This window comes from Schistocerca americana, chromosome 1, assembly GCF_021461395.2.
Source record: "Schistocerca americana isolate TAMUIC-IGC-003095 chromosome 1, iqSchAmer2.1, whole genome shotgun sequence".
Classification (NCBI taxonomy): Eukaryota; Metazoa; Arthropoda; class Insecta; order Orthoptera; family Acrididae; genus Schistocerca; species Schistocerca americana.
Window position 1 is genome coordinate 635,543,837 of NC_060119.1, and position 20,885 is coordinate 635,564,721.

A 20,885-nucleotide genomic window follows, 5' to 3' on the forward strand; every position below is an offset into this window, starting at 1 on the left:
TATTACTGTTATTATTACTACCATTTTATTCATACCGCTGCTGTAACACAAGTGCTTGAACATCATTTAATGCCTTTTGGTCACTATAGATGTAGTTTCCCAAGAACAGGTTCTTTCCCTGTCTACGGAATCCTTTTCATGTTAATATCAAACACCAGCAATTACTCGTAGATTACTTTAAAACTAAAGTCATTGACGAAGACGTTACTTGGTAACAAAAACGCAGTGCCTTTCTTCATTTACTTTCGCCTAGAAATGGCTATCGAGTACTGACAAACCAAAAGGCAAGAGATCTTACTGCCTTCCGATATACGTTGCTGTTAGTTCTTCCACATGATTTGGTCGACATGACCTGTTTCAAGTTGTGTATGACAGACAGTGTTTTAGAAAATCTATTGTTTCCCTTTGAAATAAACAGAAGTATTTTCATTCTAAGCTGTCCAAGTACAAAATTTTCGCAATATTAGTTCAAATTTAATATTCGCTTCTATAATGTACGAAAGTATTTCACAGTCGCAAAACTCGCATCCGAAACGTTGACCTTACACTTAGTCGCTGACCATAAATTCTAGCTCAGAGTGACACCAGTTTAAATAACCTAATGTAGCGAAGACTGTTTGCCAGTGCTGTTTCTCACCGGAAAATACGCAATTCACTCATTTGGCTCCATAAGTACACTGTAACAGTAATTTCTGTGTGAAATTTGTCAGTACGCTTTTGCCTTCCAACCAGCAAAATACGGCAGAGTACGGCCGGTAAACAATTCACAAACCACGATTTAGTGCCAATAAGACGATTTCTTTAAACATTGTCGAAGCTGAGGGAATTTAGTTTCTGCTTAAAACGTCTTAAGCAGCAACGTTCACAGATATCTCAAATAGGAAAAAGCTGAATATCCAGGTACGAAGGTTGTAAAACAAACTTCCCACAGTTTGTGTCAGGTTGATCTTTTCGTCTGATAACACTGCTTAAGTATTTTGTCTAAGAGGTATCACAAGCAGTATCCCTGTAGCTGTGGGAATCATTGGTTGAAAACGAGTTTAACACCAATGGGTACAGTGCTGCTAAATTTTCACAATTATTATCAACCTAAGTCTGAGTTCATCCACAAACTGAGGCGTATTTATAATATTGGAGCTAGACTGTGTATCCTTGTCTTTCTTGAGTGGTCATTGGAAGGCGTTTACACACACGTATACAATACTATGAATACTTCGAACGCTATGGTTAACGTTGCTCTCATAAACTACTTTTTTTTTAAATTCTTCTGGGTCTTCAGCGTGCAATATGTGTTGTAGATACAGTCTCAGACCAAAAAATTGACCGCCGAGTCGTTCACGTAAGGTGGACAATACAGTCGTGCTCCTCTCAGAATTCTATGTCTGGCAATATGCTCGATCTAGCAACATGTAGACTGCGGCACTTCCCAGAGGAAGTCTTGACTCCAGTCTTAGTACATTACTCTTGACTACGACCGTAGTCTTGAGGTAAAACGCGAGACCAGCTGATATGATATTGTAGATTCGATTGAATTACACTCATAGCTTCAGCACTGAGAGGAAAGGGGCGATAAAAATTTTGTCGATATGTGCTTTCGGTCGCCAGACGTCATATTAGCTGGTCTCGCGTTTTACCTGAAGACTACGGTCGTGTTCCAGCAGCGGTATGAATAAAATGGTAGTAATAATAACAGTAATAATCGAATTATCCGGCAACTTCACACTTCACAGTGGATTTTCTCGAACTAAGAAATTTGCTGAATTTGTGAAAAATCAAAATGGCTTCACATCCAGCCTATGATGCCTAGAAGAGTCTTTACATCCTGCTGACATGAGAATAGCATAATCTCTGCGTCAGAAGCTTGCTTCTACTTGACCATTTAATAGACTCGCATTTTTTCCACCGTGACTAATTTTGTAAGCTAAGCACATCATCCGTTACAGCACACTCTTGGGGCTGGGTAATGTGGCCGCAATGGTCTGGTGGAACGAGCTATCACAGGTGCAATGCGTGGGTTCAGGCATTTTCTTTTAAGAGGCACAAACAGATTTATTTTACCTGTGGTAACCTCAAGAGAAAGACGTTATAATCCAGAATCCGCATTAAACATCATGTTCCTTCATTACCAACTGGGCAGAGCCGGTTTACGTTGGGAAATGACACAGCGGAAGTCATGGTAAACAGAAATACAGTCGCCAGTAAGCTTACTTACATTAGAAAATTTTATTTTATTTGATGAAGCGATAGCCATTTAAAGGGACAGGGCTCTTATTTTACTTGTACTTGATTGAACTAGAGACGTTTAAAAATTTGGTGCTGGACTGTGATTCGAATTCGTATCTCCTCTTTCGAGGATCTGAATCTCTCGGAACAGTATAGTTCAGTCATTTCGTTCCTTTTCCCAAGACTGCAATCTTCTCTAGGTCTCCTCCAACGGTAAGTATGTGGGTCTGAAACCTGATCCAGTACAAAAATATTCATAATTTCATTTCTAGCTTTATCAAGTGCACACCCACCTGCTAGTGAAAATTAACGCGCAATTTCAATGTCTGTTCATGTGTTTCCAACAATCGCAACAGGTGTCGTTATTTCTGGTCAAACACGCACACATCTTACTGTTCATGAGTAAGCAACTGATACTTAAGCTATATTCGTGGATGCACGGTAGGTGTGCAGTTCGATTGTCGCTTAGGCACAAAAGTTTGTATCCTTATTTTAGATTCAGACACCCAGCGGCTCGTAAGAAAAACCGATACGTAACATTTGATTTTTCTTAGTTAACAATCGGATTACGTGTTGGGTTCGTATCTCCGTCACAGAACTTCACATCATGCACTTCATCTTTAAATGCATGCACACTTTGTTACTTCAGAATGGAGGTATATCAGACATCTTTCGTGGTTAGATAACAGGGACGAAAGGGTCTCGATAGGAGTCACGGTTTATTACAAAAATTGTCGTCTTTTATTTTCAAGTTTAGATTTGGTTACTGGTATGGGCCAAAATTTCGGTAATTCATGACTCTTCATGGCTAATCATCAATATGATGTGATTAGATTAGATTAGATTACATTAGATTAACTCTTGTTCCATAGATCATGAATACGACATTTCGTAATGATGTGGAACGTGTCATTTTAATGAAAGATTTCTTTAAATACCATGATTCAATTTCTTTACAACAATTTTTTACACTCTCTCTCATTGCTTTTTATCTCTCTCTCTCTCTCTCTCTCTCTCTCTCTCTCTCTCACAAACACACACACACACACACACACACACACACACACACACACACACACATTCTTTTTTATTTTTATTTGTATGTTGTGCTCGACTATCGGCGAGGCACGAAAACGCGTGTGAATGACTTTCTTAGTTTTGAGTACACTTACGAAAGAAATATAAAAACAACAATGAGAGTTACTGATTTATGATGCTCAGTTTGCAGTCAGTTCTGAGTATTATTAGTAACTACGCTCCAGTCCCTAAACCTAGTTACAGAAAGCGAATCAGACGCATTACGTATTCCAGGCCGTAGCAGCCGCGACTTGGAGACACCAGCTATGGTCACTTCCCAGACCGCTGTAGGATCACATCGGTTCGTCTTCTTCCTGCTGGTACTGTAACTGAGATTTGGCAACAAGGCAACGTATGTTTGGCAACTCTGTGATCGACGAGTTACTTCCTGGTGTGCACGGAATTAAGCCTCAAAGTTCACTTGATTTTACCTGTCATTTCCATTGAATAATCTGAGTTATTATCGCTTGAAGGGTAACAAAAGATTGAAAATTTACGGTTTTCAGCCCAGGAAAGTCGTTGCAGGTGGAAACCGCAACTAATCTCGACCTTCAAATAGCGGTTTACGAGTTCGAGTTCCTATTGCCGTCGTAATAGGAAGCTCACACCCATACCTCCTCGCCAGCTCTGTGGTAACGTGCTGACCTGTGAAAAAGCGTCAGTTACGGTTCGCAGTTCCAGTCTCACTGACTGTAACGTTTTTATCGCTTCTGTGAAAGAGCTGCAAGCAGTCAGATCAAACATCAATAAGGAAATCGCAAGAAAATGCTTTCAGATCATAGTGCAATGTTGAAAAACTTACAATGCTGCACAACAGGTAAGGCCTCTTTCCGCTGCTGCCAAGCGAATTTTGGGTTTCTAGGAATACGTAACTTTATTTATGAATTGCCACATTTGCATACCTCTTGAGTATGACACAGCATACCAATTAAACACAGACCCAATCAAAATCTAAGTGAGTAGTATTTTACTAATTCGTGTCGATAGAGGCATGCTTGTGTACAGATACTTTCGTCGTAAGGTTATCATGGTTAGTTTTATTTCATTTCTTATAATACAGTGGACAATTTTCGTAAGGTTTCCTTTAGTGTTGGTAAAACAATAGTAAACATGATAGAGAAATTAATCATCAACGATATATGCGAATTCTCTGATGTTACCTATGACAGTCTGACAATGCACATGCAGTTTATTGATTACATGCATGTAGAAAACTTGTTCTGAGTTAAAGCTGTCAAACAAAGTTTGAAGAAGAATAAAATAATGTTCAAAGTTCCATTAGATTGATACCTTCAGCAGAGAGCAGAATTCCGTTTTAAAAAATGTAGCACTTAATGTATTCGAACTCGCGACATCTTATCTATACTACAAGCTGACACGTAGCTACATAAGCTCCAGAGCTGGGCAACTATTCCTCCAGAACTTTTGGATTCCACAGCACTGTGAGATTATGCATATGGCCAGGTCTTGACTTCTGAGAGACAAACAGTTACAGCTTTTCTTTTGGACTGAACGACGTTTTCTAGTAACAGATAGCGCAATAGAAAAGCTCAAGTGGAAAGGAACCCTTCTTATTTAAACTTCTGCATCCTACACTGTTGGCAGTTGTGTGTAGGTGGCAGTTACGTGATTTTATTTCTGTGATTACAAAATAGTCGAATGTATGCACTGGGTAGCCGAGGCAGCTAGTTCATGGTGATTCGGTCAACCAAGTAAATGAATTTACTGAACATGCTGCAAATTACTATAGGGAGCCTGCGTGTCAGAATTCTCATCCAGCGTGGCGCAACTCCGTTACGATAGAAAAATGACTCGCAGAGAAGAGGATTTCGTGGTCTGTTGGACGGATGATAGGTTGTTATACCTATGGTCTGGGTTCGATTCCCACTTCCGTCAATGATTTTAGATAGGGAGAGACAGATTCCATTCTCTCCTGGCTACACCAAGTGAAGGAGATATAATGGCTGCGTGGTCTGAAAATTCACATTAAAGATGATATTCCTTCTTTACCACGTAGACGGTAGGTTGAACCACAATAAAGTCTGGAGTGGCGACATGTAGAAACTCTATCACCAGTAACCTTTCTTATACTAGTTATTTATTTCAAGTGACGACACAAACGCTATGTATGGTCACAGGACACTTATTCCATCTTTTATTTGAGCTTCTGTATGTCGATAAAATTGGTTCTAAACTGGGAATGCAACTCAGACCGCCCTTAACGCGGAATTTGATCCCTTCGTGGCAATACAGCTCGGCTACAATTTGTTGTTTGTTCAAAACTGCAGATTCCTCAACAACTTCACATATTACGCGTGAATGGGATCGAATCCTGGCCCGGCACTAAAGATTTAATTATGTATTATCAAGCTCTATCAGGAGAACACCTATCTGCTGGTGGATAATAATTTTGATTTTTAATGTATTTTCATTCGTTGTCAACACTAACGATATCTGACGTTTTTAACTCCCAGTGAGACACAGAACTATTTGCGAGATGACTGTAAGTTCAAGATGCTACTGCGAGCAGCTGGTGGAGAAAAATTCGGTAGCTGACGTCTCTTTGTGTGTAGTCAACAACGATATGTGTGGGGCTCTATTCCCAGTGAGCGCTGAACTCTTCGTCATATTATTTCAGTTCGTCGTGTCATTTAATGTTCATACATATTCTGAACTAGCTGCTCGTGAATAACTTTAATTTTTAATGTCATTTTGTGTTAAATAGTTCAAATGGCTCTGAGCACTATGGGACTTAACTTCTAAGGTCATCAGTCCCCTAGAACTTAGAACTACTTAAACCTAACTAACCTAACTACATCACTCACATCCATGCCCGAGGCAGGATTCGAACCTGCGACCGTAGCGGTCACGCGGTTCCAGACTGAAGCGCCTAGAACCGCACGGCCACACCGGCCGGCCCCCACCATCTGGTATCAATGCATTACCCTATCATCCATTATATATAATCATTTTCATAGTACACTTGATATTATAGATGAGTAGGACACAAGACAGGACATAGATAATGTCCGTTTGACGTCAACAGTGTGTAACATTTTACTTTTTTTGAATAGGACAATGTTCCTCTCCAATAATTTTTAGATTAGTTACAATAAGCTTACGCTGCAAGAGAATTCGCTTGTATTTTTCAATATGTGGTCTGTTGTCGGTTTGAAGGCCTTCCATAACATCGGCAACGTAGTGCAACTCCACCGAGGGCTGTCTGGAGTAGGGTGGAGATAGCAATGTGAAAGTTGCGTGCTGTCGAAGACGATCTTCATATTCCTAATGCGATTAGGACATCGTATACTCTTGACGACGTTTAGCACCTGTGCAGTCAGTCACCCAATTTCAGAATTCATTTTGAGTAATCCTGCTAAATTCCCAAAATATTGTCTTTTTATATTGATGAGTAATATGGATAGTCGTTACGTTCATGTGCCGTCTACAACGCAAATTTAATGTTGCTATCCTAGGAACTAACCTGCAATACGTTTTGTATTTCATAATCGGAACTATCTGCATTAACCGTCATCAGAGCAATGTCAGGGAACAGAATGCAGCAGTGCCTTGCTACCTACTTGAGGACCTGCTTGAGTCGTGTTCTAAGGAAAGGGTAGTTGCTGGTTCACATTATATTACACTAGCGAGAAGTACCGACTTTTCCTTTTCTCTGCAAACGTCCAGAACTAAATTCAGTAACTAAATGCTAAGAACATATTTGCATTGTGCCAACTCAAAGATCAATAGATATGGATATAGATATAGATACAGATTTTTATATTTAAAGCCATTCTCGTTCTGCGTTGGAATAAACATCATTCATTATTTGCTTGTTCTTGTTACGATTGTTATTGTCATTCTCTCACTCGCAAGAGTTTTCGCATTCCTATTTGGTATCGATGCACATGAAGAGTGGCTATGAAAGAAGGGAATACTGAATGTTACGTCATGCAGAATACACTCATTTACTTTGGCTCCTCGTGATCTACGCTACAGGAGAAGTGAGATACATAAAGTTGACAGTGTGAGGACAGACCTGGTAGCACAACTGTGCAACTACACAGTGTTACCAGATAAAATGGTGCTGCGGAATCGAAAGTGTAGCACGGACTTTGCCACAGTAGCAGACAGCTGGTAATTTAGGACCATGACCGTGGATTACACTTTGGTCAGTGCTGGTTAGAGTGCTGCAACTGTAAATGGAAGGCTTTGTTTGATAGTCTTATGCTGATGCTGTCTGAATAAATTATGCCATTGGATACAAAGCGGTTTAGTTTTGAGACCTAACCCACGAGGGGGGAAGGCACAGTGGTCTGCTTCAGGAATTCCAAGCAATAAAACACAAAAACAACCCAGGAAGGGAGACATGCATTTGGAATCTGTTTATCGTTACGGGGTCAAACAAGAGGGTAACATTACTGAAACAATGATCGGGCTACTTAGTATATAATAGAGCATACAGATTTCAAGGAGGAAACGTATGAAGACGCAGACTTCCTCGTTATCAATATGTGCGGCATATCTTTCGTGTTAACGAAAGTAAATTCCCGCTTTACCTCTTCTTACGTGCCAAATGAAATGAATGCCATGAGGAATAGAATATTTGTTGACTGCGTCTCTTCTTGCTTCCATCCTTACCAACATATTTCTTCATTCTCGTGGTAATCATGACATTCTATGTGTATGCTGCAAAAGATTGCAAGTGGACAAATTCGACATCGAGGTGCAAAGCGTTATATTCAATTCGAATAAGCTTCCGGTGTATTTTTACTTCGTTTGTAGTTTTAGATGATTATGAACGTTACGGAAAATTATCTCACATGCTTTATGTTGAATGAGAAACATTGAATGATCCGTTTTGCTTTCCCTACGTTGAAATGATATAATGTCGGCGTCAACAGCCTTCTTCCACGCCGGAAGCTGAAACTTGTATGATTCTGGATTGATGATAATTGAATGTCTCATATGTATACATAGCCCACAAGGCGACGTCAGAAACCATCAGGGGAGAACGCCGCATAAAAACCAAACGTGCGCGCGCGTCTCCACTCTGAAGAACCGTATCGGAGAATCACGGCAAGCATTTCGCTGAAGAACTGCCTCGTCAGAGAGCCTAGAAATGGCAGCGTCGTAGCAAGTATTTGTCAACACTCCGATAGTGCATTTACTTCCGGGTGTAGGTCGGCGTTACCTCGCTAAATTCACTTGACAATCGTTTTCCACATCGAAGACTCGTACGATATAATCTACTGCAAGATGACACAATTAGAAAGTATATTTAATTTCTGGACTCCAAGAACGGCGTTCTTCACATAAGTAACACCTGTCTGTGTGTGCATTCGGGAGGAGGACGGTGCAATCCCGCGCCCGGCCATCCTGATTTAGGTTTTCAATGATTTCGCTAAATCGCTTCAGGCAAATGCCGGGATGGTTCCTTAGGAAGCGCACGGCCGATTTCCTTCCCCATCCTTCCCTAATCCGAGCTTGTGCTCCGTCTCTAATGACATCGTTGTCGACGGGACGTTAAAACAGTAATCTCCACCTCCTCTGTTCGTGTGTTTAAGGTTGCGTTTTGAGGCTCAGGCAACATCGCAGTGACTATATTCCGCCTCTGGCAGCCAGTGTGTCGTTAGCTCAGAGGTTCCCTTGTGCGTTGCAGTGCTTGTACTATAAGACATAGCAGTTCGAATCACGGTAGAAGCCGCTGACTACAACCTTTTATTTTCCATTTTAATTAATGGAGTTGCAAACTGCTAGTAAAAATTTCTTATGCGAAATCTGAAGAATGCCTTTAAACATCAATCTTCGTCCGATTTCGACTTAGTAAATTAAGTTAATATCATGGATTTCTGCTTTGCAAATTCCAAGGTGCTTCACTGTAAAATAGACCCTGAAAAGATTCAAACCGACTGTCAACGATATAAATTTGAGCTTTGTTCGTCATATAGGTCTAACATGTCAGAAGGTTGTTTATGAAGTGCACATGTTCATTAATATAGTTCCCTTCTTCTAAATTTTTGCAATAGCATTTAACTGTAGACGTTTTCTAACACCGGTGTTAGCAATTCCTTTCCGTTCTCTGAAACCTTCAAAACGACAAATTTTTCTGGTTTAAATCTGATGACCTTAACTATCACTTCCGATCAACAATAAATACTTCATGAACTCCAAATGTGCAGTGTTCCTGCACTGCTACAGAGCATGCATTGCAAGGTATTCACACAGTTTATCGCATAGACTTACCATAAGGAATGAAACAAGAACTGTAATACACTTTACACCACAGACGCTCACTCTGGCTTGACGAAAACATCCAAACATTGACCAAAAGTTGCACAAATAATTGAGTTTGAAAGGAAAAGAAACGAGGTATGAAGCATTTATAAATTCATCGAATGTAGTGAGGTGGTTTCATTTCGTCCCAGTCTATAAAATTAATTTCGGGCCATACTCAGCTCTTGCCGATTAATGTAATATAATACCCGCCTACTAATCAGGGCGTCTGTCTCCGTTGCTTTTGAGCGTGAATGGAAATTGTAGACATTTTCTGTGGAGCAACATTTAATAATCAAGCGTTTTAAATCATCAAAAGCGATGAGCGGTAGCAGGCGCTTTCGATAACGAACGGGAGAGTGCAGCGCCGCTGCTGTCGCCACGGTCGCTGCCAGTAGCCAGCAAATGGATCCCGGAGCTTTGCCGCATACGGCGTCCAGAGGAGGACTGTCTGCAGGAAATCTGCCGCAAAATCGTTACTGGATAAAATTTTGATATCGGTGTGTCACAAAGCGAAATAGATTGAATCTGCGCTACCATTACATTGACGTCTTCAGCATTCAGACAGAAGAGGCTATAAAAATATTTTATGCCAGCTGCTCTCGATCCACTGACATTATGAACAGAAACAACGCACGCTCCCGCTAGACCACAGGCGTAATCAGCCTACAGTTTCTCTATCATGGGACAAGTTTTCCTCCAGGAAGTGCCGCAGTCTACAGTGTTGCCAGATTGTGCAGATAACCGGACTTAGAGAATTAGCGAGTTGGCCAGTTTTTTTGTCCCATGTCGCGATCGGCGCGGACTTAGCCTCTGAAGCGGCCGGCCGCCGGTCAAGTTTTATGTCAAAGAGTGTACATGTACAGACAATCGATATTAATTTCAGAAAACTTGTTTGACTTAATCACGAGAAAAAGTTTCACGAATTGAGCAAGTCAGTAACACCACCTCCGGCCACTATGCTGGCACTGAGTGACAGAGTTATTGGATGTCCTCCAAAGGGATATCGCGCCAGATTCTATCCAATTGGTGCCTGATATGGTCAAAATCCCTAGCGTGCTGGATGGCCATGCCAATAATTCTCCAAACATTCACAATTGGGGCGAGATCAGATGACCTCGCTGGCCAAGGGAGGAGTTGCAAAGCACGAAGAGAATCAGCAGAAATCGTCGCCGTTTGTGCCACCCATAAAGGTGAACAAAACGGGGCATAGAATATTTTCGACGAGCCTCTGTACTGTGAAGGTGCCACGGATAACGACGAAAGAGGTCGCGCCATGAAATAAAATGGCATCACAGATCGTCACTCCTGGCTGTCGGGTCTTATGGCGTCCGACATTTAGGTTTCATCCCACAGCAACAGGCGGGTTGGTATCCCACCACTGTTTGGGGTGTCTCAAGACACGTCTTTGCTGGAATTCAGGGCTCAAGAGAAGTGGGACTCCCACCCACTGAAGCAGAATAGTGTTCAGTGATGAATCCCGGTTCGAAGTGGCCCCTATGACCAGCGAAGATGCGTCTGGAGGTGCCCCAGACAGCGGTGGGACACCAGCCTGACCATCACCGGCTCGACAACCAGGATTGACGCTCTGGTGTGCCGCTTCGTTTAATAGCGGGGTGCCTTTGGTTGTCATCTGTAACACGTTTACAACATAGAGTTACGTCGACGATATTCTACACCCCGTTTTGTTGCCCTCCGTGGCAACCCAATCACGGGTTTACTTTTCAGCAAGATATGGACGCCTTCACACAGGGAGAGTTTCTACTGCTTGTCTTCGTGTCCTACCTTGGACAACAAGGTCACCTATCTCTCCCCGGTTGATCACATTTGGAACATTAAGGGCAGGGCTCTCCAACCAGCTCGGAAGCTTGACGATCTCGCGTGTCAGTTGGACAGAATCTCTCACGATATCCGTTAGTATGATACCCAACAGCTTTGTCAATGAACGCCAAGCCGGAATTGTGTTTGGACAAGGGCCAGAGGTGGACCACCACGTTATTGACTTCCTGAAAAAAAAAAAAAAAAAAACCTGTTCAAATGGCTCTGAGCACTATGGGACTTAACATCTGAGGTCATCTGTCCCCTAGCCTTAGAACTACTTAAACGTAACTAACCTAAGGACTTCACGCACATCCATGATGCCCGATGCAGGATTCAAACCTGCGACCGTAGCAGCAGCAGGGTTCCGGACTGAAGTGCCTGGAACCGCTCGGCCACATCGGCCGGCTGACTTCCTCAATTTGTGAAAGTCTTCCTCTCAAATAGTTCATCCAAGTATTCTGAAATTTTAATCAACGGTTTATCCGTACATGTACATCACATCTACCGATTTCGGTCCCTTTCGGATAACTGCTTAGAGGTGCAAGTTTTTTGTGCTGGAGTGTACCTGAATCAAATTTTCAAACAATGTTTGAAGAAGTGGACCTGACCTGCGGCAGTAGCAGACAGCACAGACGACGGCGACGACCGCCAGCAGCAAGACGCCGAGCAGTGCGGACTGCGCCACGTGGCGGGCGGAGCCGGGGCAGCGAGGCGAGTCCTCCAGGGAGGGCGCCTCAAGCAGCGGCGTGCCAGCAACTGGCCACGGGCCGGAGCACACCGGCCGCAGCGGCCGCACCACGCGAGGGCCCGCGGCCGATGCGCTACGGCAGCATCAGCACACTACAGCCACTACGAAATTTCAGCATTTTACTGATGAAGGACCACCAACTCATTTCCTCATGAAGAATTTGTTACAATCATGTTGCAATTCAAGTACATACACAGTAACGGAAAAAAATATCGCTACACAAAAAATTAATAATTTAGAGTCGTGAAATTTCGGGAACACATTTATCTAGGTAACATACGTAACTGATTATCACTGCAAGATCAAAGGTTAAAGTAAGCGCGAGGTAAGTCATTGCAAGTGCGAAATGCAGATACACTAATAATAGGTATTACCTCCGGAAAATTGAATACAAGCCCGCAAACGTGCATGCTCTATGTTGTACAGGTGGTGGATGATAGTTTGTGGGATGGAGTTTCATGCTTGTAGCGCTTGATCAACGCAGGGACGGTTCATGTAGTTTAAGAATGAAGCGGTAGTTTTTGTCCAGTAATGTCCCAAATGTGCTCAATTGGAGACGAAGCTGGTGATCGACCATGCCAAAGCAACATGTCAACACTCGGTAGAGCATGTTGGGTTAAAACAGCGGTATACAGGGGTGCATCCCCACCCCCCTTGAATCCTGATCATGAGTGGCAGCACAACAGGTCGAATCACCAGATTGGCTACAAATTACAAACAGTATACGAGCATTATAGCAGAGGTTGAAAATACCGCTTGAGTTGTAAATTATTTTCACACGACCGGTTTCGGACTGTTGTAAGCCCATCTCGTAGCTGTGCTGTGGTCCCCGTGCGCTGCGTGAACCAGGCGCGGTATGCTGCCTATGAGCGCTCTGGGGGACCACAGCACAGCTACGACACCTGAGGACGGGCTTATAACAGTCAGAAACCATAGTGTGAAAATAAAATATTTTACAACTGAAGCGGTATTTTCAACCTCTGCTACAAATTAGTAGCCGGGGCGTGGGGTAACCAAGAGAATAGTTCTGCTATCATACGAAATCGCACGCCAGACTATAACTCCAGGTATAGGTCTAGTGTGTCTAGCACGCAGACAGGTTGGTTGCAGACACTCACGTGGGCTCATTCTAACCAACACTCGGCCCTCACTGGCACCGAGGCAGAACCAGCTGTCATCAGAAAACACAACAGACCTCCACCCTGACCTACATCGAGCTCTCGCTTGACACAACGGAAATCGCAAATGGATGAATGCATGCTATAGGCCGCCTGGCTCCGACCTGTCCATGAAATAAACAATTCTTTTACATACAGTGTAGGCTTTCACGGCCGGTATTGTCTTCAGTTGAAACTTCCGGGCTGAGAGGCCGTGGTTGATGTATAAAATTTCCACCTAACGTTTCGTCTCTATCTGTGGGAGACATCTTCCGAGGTCGTCCGGCTACTGCCTCAGAAGATGTCTCCCACAGATGGAGACGAAACGTTAGGTGTAAATTTTATACATCGACCACTGCCTCTCAGCCCGGAAGTTTCAACTGAAGAGAATTCTTTTATAGGTCATTGTCACATTGGCTGCCAATTGCTGCTCAAATTGCTGCTGCGGATGCACTACGAAGCGCGAGAGCAATACGCCGAAAACTATGGTCATCTCTGTCGGTAGTGCCATGTGGCCGTCCCGAATCCGGTCTGCTTGCGACCGTGCATTCTCGTGACCGCCGCTGCCAGCAGCCATGTACAGTTGCTACATTCCTCCCAAGTCTTACCTGACTGGCGCGAAATTTTAATAGACATCACCTTTCAGATATGGAAACACACCTAACAACTTTCTTTTACGTCGCAAAACTTCTTTTTGGTGCCGTAATTTGTTTTTCGCGATCAGTTTATTTTGGCGACTAGTTACCAACCGACTGATTCATTCTCAAACCTGATCTGACGTTTTATAGTGAGAATATGTATATTGTGATGTATATCTATCGTTACTGTGTGATAAATGTATTTAGATGTCATCAAATTCACGCACTTTCAGTGCATCCCCAGTAGTTCAGACTTGCAGCCGTGACGGATTTGTAACAAACGCTTTTCTGTACAAGGCACCAGCAGCGTGAGTCAGTGTGGCGTTCTAGGCAGCGTGGCCACACGAGTGGTTTAATAGTCCGAGAGTGTATCCGATATTTTATTTTTTACTCGCAAAGCTGTGTGGTTCTTGCCGTGCGCTCAAAGACGGCACAGACGCACCTCGTGTTGGTATAAAAACTTCCAGGCAGATTTAAACCTTGTGCCAGTAAGAGATTCGAACTCGGTGCCTTTTGCGGGCAAGTACTCCACTGACTGAACTACCCAAGCCCAAGTCACGAAGACCCCTCCTCATAGCTTTAGCTACGCCAGTACCTCATTTCCTGTCTCCATGTTTGTGTGTCTCTCAGCACACACACTACTGGGAATCAGGCACGTGCCAGTTTGCGCTCCGCCTACCACTGCATGGAGTGGATATTTTTCTTCTTACCACACCATCTGGTACGGTAAGACTCAGTGATGACATCGCTACCCTCAGCGAAACTGAGAGAGAATTACAGAGACCTATCTAATGAGCACAGAATATGAATCCTTTATAAACCAAAGAAAGGGGAAATTAATTAGTAGCAGAAAAAAGAGATTAGCTATAAACTTGACACCAAAATTGGTAACCAATAAATAGCCTAAGTGCAGGAATTCCGCTAATTTGGTATTAAAATAAAGCATGGTGGACGAAGGGTGGGGAAAAAGAAGTGAGCTATGTATTTTTGGAGCAAAGCATTGTATCGTAGTGAATGAAGGACAGTGAGAAAGCCAGAACAAAAGAAAATCGAAGTGGTTGAGCTGCCGAGTTATCGAAGGATATTGCAAACTAGTTGAACCGAGAAGGAACAAAGTGAGGACATTGTGCGCAGAGTCGGCGAATGAAGGAATATGTGGAAAACACCGAACAAAAGAAGAGGCAGGATAGTAACAGACGTGTTGCGGCAGCAAGGAATAATTTCCGCGGTAGCAGAGAGAGCTGTGAAGTGTAAAAGTTGTTGGACAAGACGGATATTGGAACATATCAAACAAATAACTGAGGACAGTGGGTAAAGCAAAAGATTGTGATAACCGAAGCACACAATATTATAATACAAAAAGCAATATGCGTTGGTTTAGATGCAACGTAATTCATTGACGCAGGCAAGGAAACCGTAGGAGGAATGGGGAAGTAGGGAAATCGATGTTGAAAAGGATGTTGTCAGGCCGTCTAATTCACCATATTGAATCCCTATATATCTAGTAGCCAAGTCCGATGGACAGTATAGACCTAGCCTGCGGTGGACTACCGTGAACTGAATAAAAAGATCATAATTAAGTCAGTGCCTTTATTGGATACACATTCCAGTTTAGTGTGGTTCAAGAGAGAGACACGATTTTCAGAAAGTTAGTTCTTAACCAAGCATATAACCAGATTCCGTTGGCCAATGAGTCGAAGACGGTAACGGCACTTTCTACCGACTGAAATATCTATGGGTACCAACATGTACCGTTTGGGCTAGCCAAAGGGGCGGTCGTTCTATTCCAATTAATGAGTCAATTTTTTGGAGCCCTAAAGTTCAGATATCTGTACCACTACCTAGCAGATCCTTGGGGAACATGTACAGTATTTGATGGAAGTTTGTACAAGGTTGAGTAAAGGCGAATTAACTATGAATCCTAAGAAATTGAAGCAGGCATACAGTAGCACGCAATTCTTGGGTCACATTGTGACAGCTGATGGCGTGGCTATTGATACCCAGAGAGCGCAACTCATACTGGAATTTCCGACATCCACTAACGTAAAGGCCATTACTCGCTTCGTCGGCATGGTGAATTTTTTTTTTTTTTTAATTTATCTACAACTTCGCTCAAAAGGCTGCTCCGCTAAATAGTGTAAGGTGCAAAGATGGTAAATTTAAGTGGAGGGAACCACAACAACCGGCATTCGAAAGTATTATGCAAACACTAAATACAGCTTTGACTTTGGCAAGAACAGATTTTAATAGCCAATTTATTCTTCAAACTGATACATTCATGCAGGGTGTGGGAGCGGATTTGCTCGATGAAAGTGCTGAATGGAGACAACCCATAGGTTATGCATCGAGGGTGCTTAATGGATTGGAAAAAACATGTTCCGTTTACGAAGTGGGAGCGCTAGCAGTACTGAATGGATTAGAGAAGTTCGTATACTACCAAGAACACGCCCGTTTTAAACCGTATATGGACAACCAGTCTCTTAGTTGTGTGCTGGTCAAACAGCGTAAAACAGCGCACATAGTGCGATGGACACCAAGTAGGCTTGAATTTTTCTTTGCTATAGTAAATATAAGAGGAAGTGACAAAAATTGTTGTGGATGCCTTAAGTAGAATGTGTGATTCACAAAACTCCCAGGAAGAGCCGCAGTTAGTTAATTTTATATTAAATGATACACCACACTTATTTAAGAATATTGTGGAATTTCAGACACAAGATCAGAAATTGGTTGATATCATAAATATGGTTAAGAAGGAAGAAATTCAGAAGCCATACACTATGAAATAGGGAGTCTTATGCTGTTATGCTCAAAATAATAAAAGGCCTATGGTGGTAGTCCCTCAGGCTCTGGTTCCATACATGTTTAAATATTTCCATGAGTCACCAGAGGGGAACATGGGAGTATATAAAACTCGTAGAAAAATTTGGGAAAGCTTATCTGGGAAAATATGGATACCAATATAAGGAACCGTGCTGCAACCTGCCAGATTTGCGTGGAGAGCAAGCTGGCTCAGAATACGAAATGGGGTCATGCCGGAAGACACGATATTCCATGCGATGTTCGTCGACTTTGGCAGACATCTCAAGAAAAAAAAAGAAGGGAATATCTTTGTTCACGATGAGGCATTTTGTAGATTTACCTCCTCTATCCCGACGAATGAGGCAACCTCTCGCGCAGTTCTCTGTGATTTGAAGGATGATTTTGCAGTGTTTGGTCCAGTCAACATTTGCAGTGGATAATGCGTTGTCATTTACATCATATGATTTTAAATATTTTTGTATGGATATGAAGATCAAGCATCTCACCACTACACCTTATTGTCCAAATCCTTCGTATGTGGAACGTGTAAATCGGAACCTCACAGTTTGCGGTAGTTACGTACTACAGCAAAGGCCAGGACTGCCCGTAGTCTTTGTTCATGTTGGCATTTAATACCGCTAAGCGTGGGAATATTCCCGCAGAATTAATGTTAGATGGACAATGGAAGAACGCCAGATGGAACATCCAGCAAGCGCATGTGGTTGAAACTAAGGGAGATAATGATGTTTGGAAGAATTCCGCTAACAGCTTGTAAAACTGTTGTTTATCAAAACAACCGGTTTCGCTGGCTAAAGCTGTATCAACACGTGCAAAAAAGCAAAGTACATTGTTATCACATTTTATGGAATTTTTAAAATATACTCACAATGTTAAAATATCATAGGCTTACCCATCGATTTCAGTCAAAATTTACTATTCAGTGAATATCGTTAATACTATGGCGAGCGAAAGGTAATGAAGACGTGCTCCATTCTTTAAAATTTGCCTGCATCTAAAAAGAAAATAGAAAATATTTCATTGTGAGTGGAAGCTAAAAGTTTTTAAAACAGAGCCAGATTGGCGATACAAAATTCGTCACTGCTAACATGATTAGTCGCGGCACATGCAAATTACTACGTGGAGTGTATCAGGTGTCGGTGTCTTATGGTTGTGACAGCAGGGCAACGAGGTGTTGGGCAAAGTAAAAGCAGCCCTCACGAAACACAAAGAGAAGCTTGCTGGCTGGCTTAATGAAAGCTCTCCATTTGTGCAGTGTGACGTCCTATACTCATGACTAGGAGCCCTGGGTCCCAACCTTTACAAGCGAGAATAATACAGAATTTTGTTCGTACTAACACCTAATCATACAAACAATCAAAATCAGCCAGAATGCTATGGTGTTGTAAGTCCAGTCGACTATTCAATGTGGACTGTGCTTTTTGGTTCTTACGCCTGAAAATTTTCTGAAGGTTCCCTCTTTCAGTACTGCGTTGTTAATGCTGATCGTGGATTATTTAAGTTAAGGTGTTCCTGAGAACTTATTCGAAATGACGTAACGGCTTGCCCTAAATATTTCTAGGAGCAATCATTACATGTAATCCAGTGTACAACCGCTCCATTATATTTATCTACCATAGCTTTTTCCTTGTGTCTGAATTTTCTGCCCAGATTCTAACATGCAAAATACACTGAAAAAATTTTTCTAGGTGTCATAAGTCGGCCAACTGTTTCGGATACTGTAATCTGGTACGGTATTCTACAAGAAATAATGTATTCGTTTCTCTGCTCGGCTGGTCTGAGCGTTATAAATTCTGCCTCTGATCCGCTATGTGAAGGAACATTATTCCAGCGTATTTCACATTGTTCACAACATTAGGTATTAATGCGTAGTAAAATTCTGTTTTATTCTCGCTTGTAAATCAGTGACCTAGCGCTGCTAGTCATGAGCGAGGCCCACGAGAAAGACAAGCCGCGACTCGTACGTCACGAAGGTAGGCCTCAACTCGCTCGCTCGTTCGCTTAATTCAGCGGACAAACAACGTTTCTACACTTGTTAACACGCAACTGGGCGTGTACGTACTAACAAGAACAGCATCTTCTACTGGAATCTGCTTTTATCAAGTCGTAGAGCTTAACAATACTTCAACAACATTTCATTTAAAATCAACACTCGACATAAATGGTACAACAGCTTGTTTATAGCATTTAGCCCCTTCTGCTTAACAGACCTCATTTCATACAAGAAGTGGTAACTTATGCAACTGAAAATCATTTTGGTATGATTTCAATTTTATTGTACCCCAGTACAGCCGCAACAAATTATTAGTACTCCTATGGACTTCCGATCATCGAAGGGCTGATAACAGTAAGACCCCTAATTGCGGATTCCAGTAGAAGAAGCAATTCTCGTGTGTACGTACACATCCAGTTACGAGTTAACAAGTGTAGAAACGTATTTTTCTGCTGAGGCCTACCTTCGCGCCGTACTATTCGTCGCCGGCGAGGGAAGGGACATGCGTTCTCGGTTTTCCCAGGCGAAGAAAGGAGCCCCTGATAACCCCAAAGCTCTGGCACGGTAATATTATAGTGTGCTCTCGCGGAAGCGTGGAACAGAGAACGTGTTGGAATAGGAGGGAATTTGGGTCGATTCGCACGTCTTTGCCCAATTACAAGTTTATGGCGGTCGATGGGCTCCGTGCCGTACATCGCCTGGAGGGCGGCGCCGAGGGATGGGACGGTTGTTACGTGGGGGACCGCGTAGTGATAACAAGCAAGTGCAGGCTGTGTGTGAGACAGGACGTGACGGAATGGGCGTGTACCAAGTTCAGCTATGGCAGTCGGTGTTCAGTAAATGAAATGGAAGTTTGTATTGGTCACTTTGATTAAGTCTGTGGAGATTTTGAGTCATTTTCTTCAGAGACGAAGAAGGCCTATGTAGCATGGACATTATGAAGGGTTGCTGTATGGGATGTGGTAGACTTGAGCAGCTTCCTGTTCTATAATCCGAATGGACCGAGTCGAGGGGCTCTTATGTGGCTGGCCGTCTGAGTAATTCCGTACTGAAGGTAACTTGCTGCTCTGAACTGACGGCTTGTTGTCACTGTGTTTTGCCACACACTTATTGGCGGTAATAGCTGGTCTTCGCCTTGTGGCCCTGTAACCATTACAGAACTCTTATAACGGAAGATATGGCACGGGCGATTTTTGACAATCGGGTTACAGCGTACACTGTGACGCGGGTAGAGAGTCCACAGCACGGTGATGTGGCGACTGTGTTATAGTGAAATTTTGGTATTAAATGGCATTCACCTGCCGGCCGGTGTGGCCGAGTGGTTCTAGGTGCTACAGTTACGATCCGCGCGACCGCTCTGGTCGCAGGTTCGAATCCTGCCTCGGGTATGGATGTGTGTGGTGTCCTCAGGTTAGTTAGGTTTAAGTAGTTCTAAGTTCTAGGCGACTGATGACCTCAGATGTGAAGTCCCATAATGCTCAGTGCCATTTGAACCATTTTTGGGCATTCACCTAACTGTGGTGCTAACCGAGTCATCGGACCTCACGAGGATTTTTCTGTATCTTGCTGGCCATCAGGAGCTGTATGATATAGTGTCTCTGTCTCAGATGAACTTTAGATTTGGTAAGTAGCAGTTACCTGTCTAGACAGTAAACAGAAAAGCCTAACCACGTAATGGCAGTTAGATGAGTGGAAATGTACCACGCTGGTGACAAAAAATGCAAATGCTTGGGCCAGTTTGCCGATGTTCACAGGTTATGTAAATGTTTGTTTTGTATCTTTATGCCGGCCGGAGTGGCCGAGTGGTTCTAGGCGCTGCAGTCTGGAACCGCGCGACCGCTACGGTCGCAGGTTAGAATCCTGCCTCGGGCATGGAAGTGTGTGATGTCCTTAGGTTAGTTAGGTTTAAGTAGTTCTAAGTTCTATGGGACTGATGACCTCAGATGTTAAGTCCCATAGTGCTCAGAGCCATTTGAACCATTTGTATCTTTATGTCCTAAAATAATCTGCTTTTAAATTTATTAATGAGCGATTATATCGGAGTTTTGGAATTTAGTAATGTTGTTGTTGGTTGTTGATTGGTTGGATGGTTGGCTGGTTGGTTGATTTTGGGGAGGGGACCAAACAACGGGGTC

At 42.9% G+C, this 20,885-nt stretch overlaps 1 protein-coding gene across 2 annotated transcripts in view; it reads right to left on the bottom strand.

Moving 5' to 3' along the window:
- The window catches only part of LOC124607495 (toll-like receptor 2 type-2), a 134,729-nt gene that overhangs the window by 34,286 nt on the left and 79,558 nt on the right, over positions 1-20,885 (bottom strand). For both annotated transcript variants that reach the window (XM_047139887.1, XM_047139879.1), the window contains exon 9: positions 12,006-12,218. In XM_047139887.1, coding sequence (XP_046995843.1) covers positions 12,006-12,218 — 213 coding nt within the window. The remainder of the gene's footprint in view (positions 1-12,005; positions 12,219-20,885) is intronic.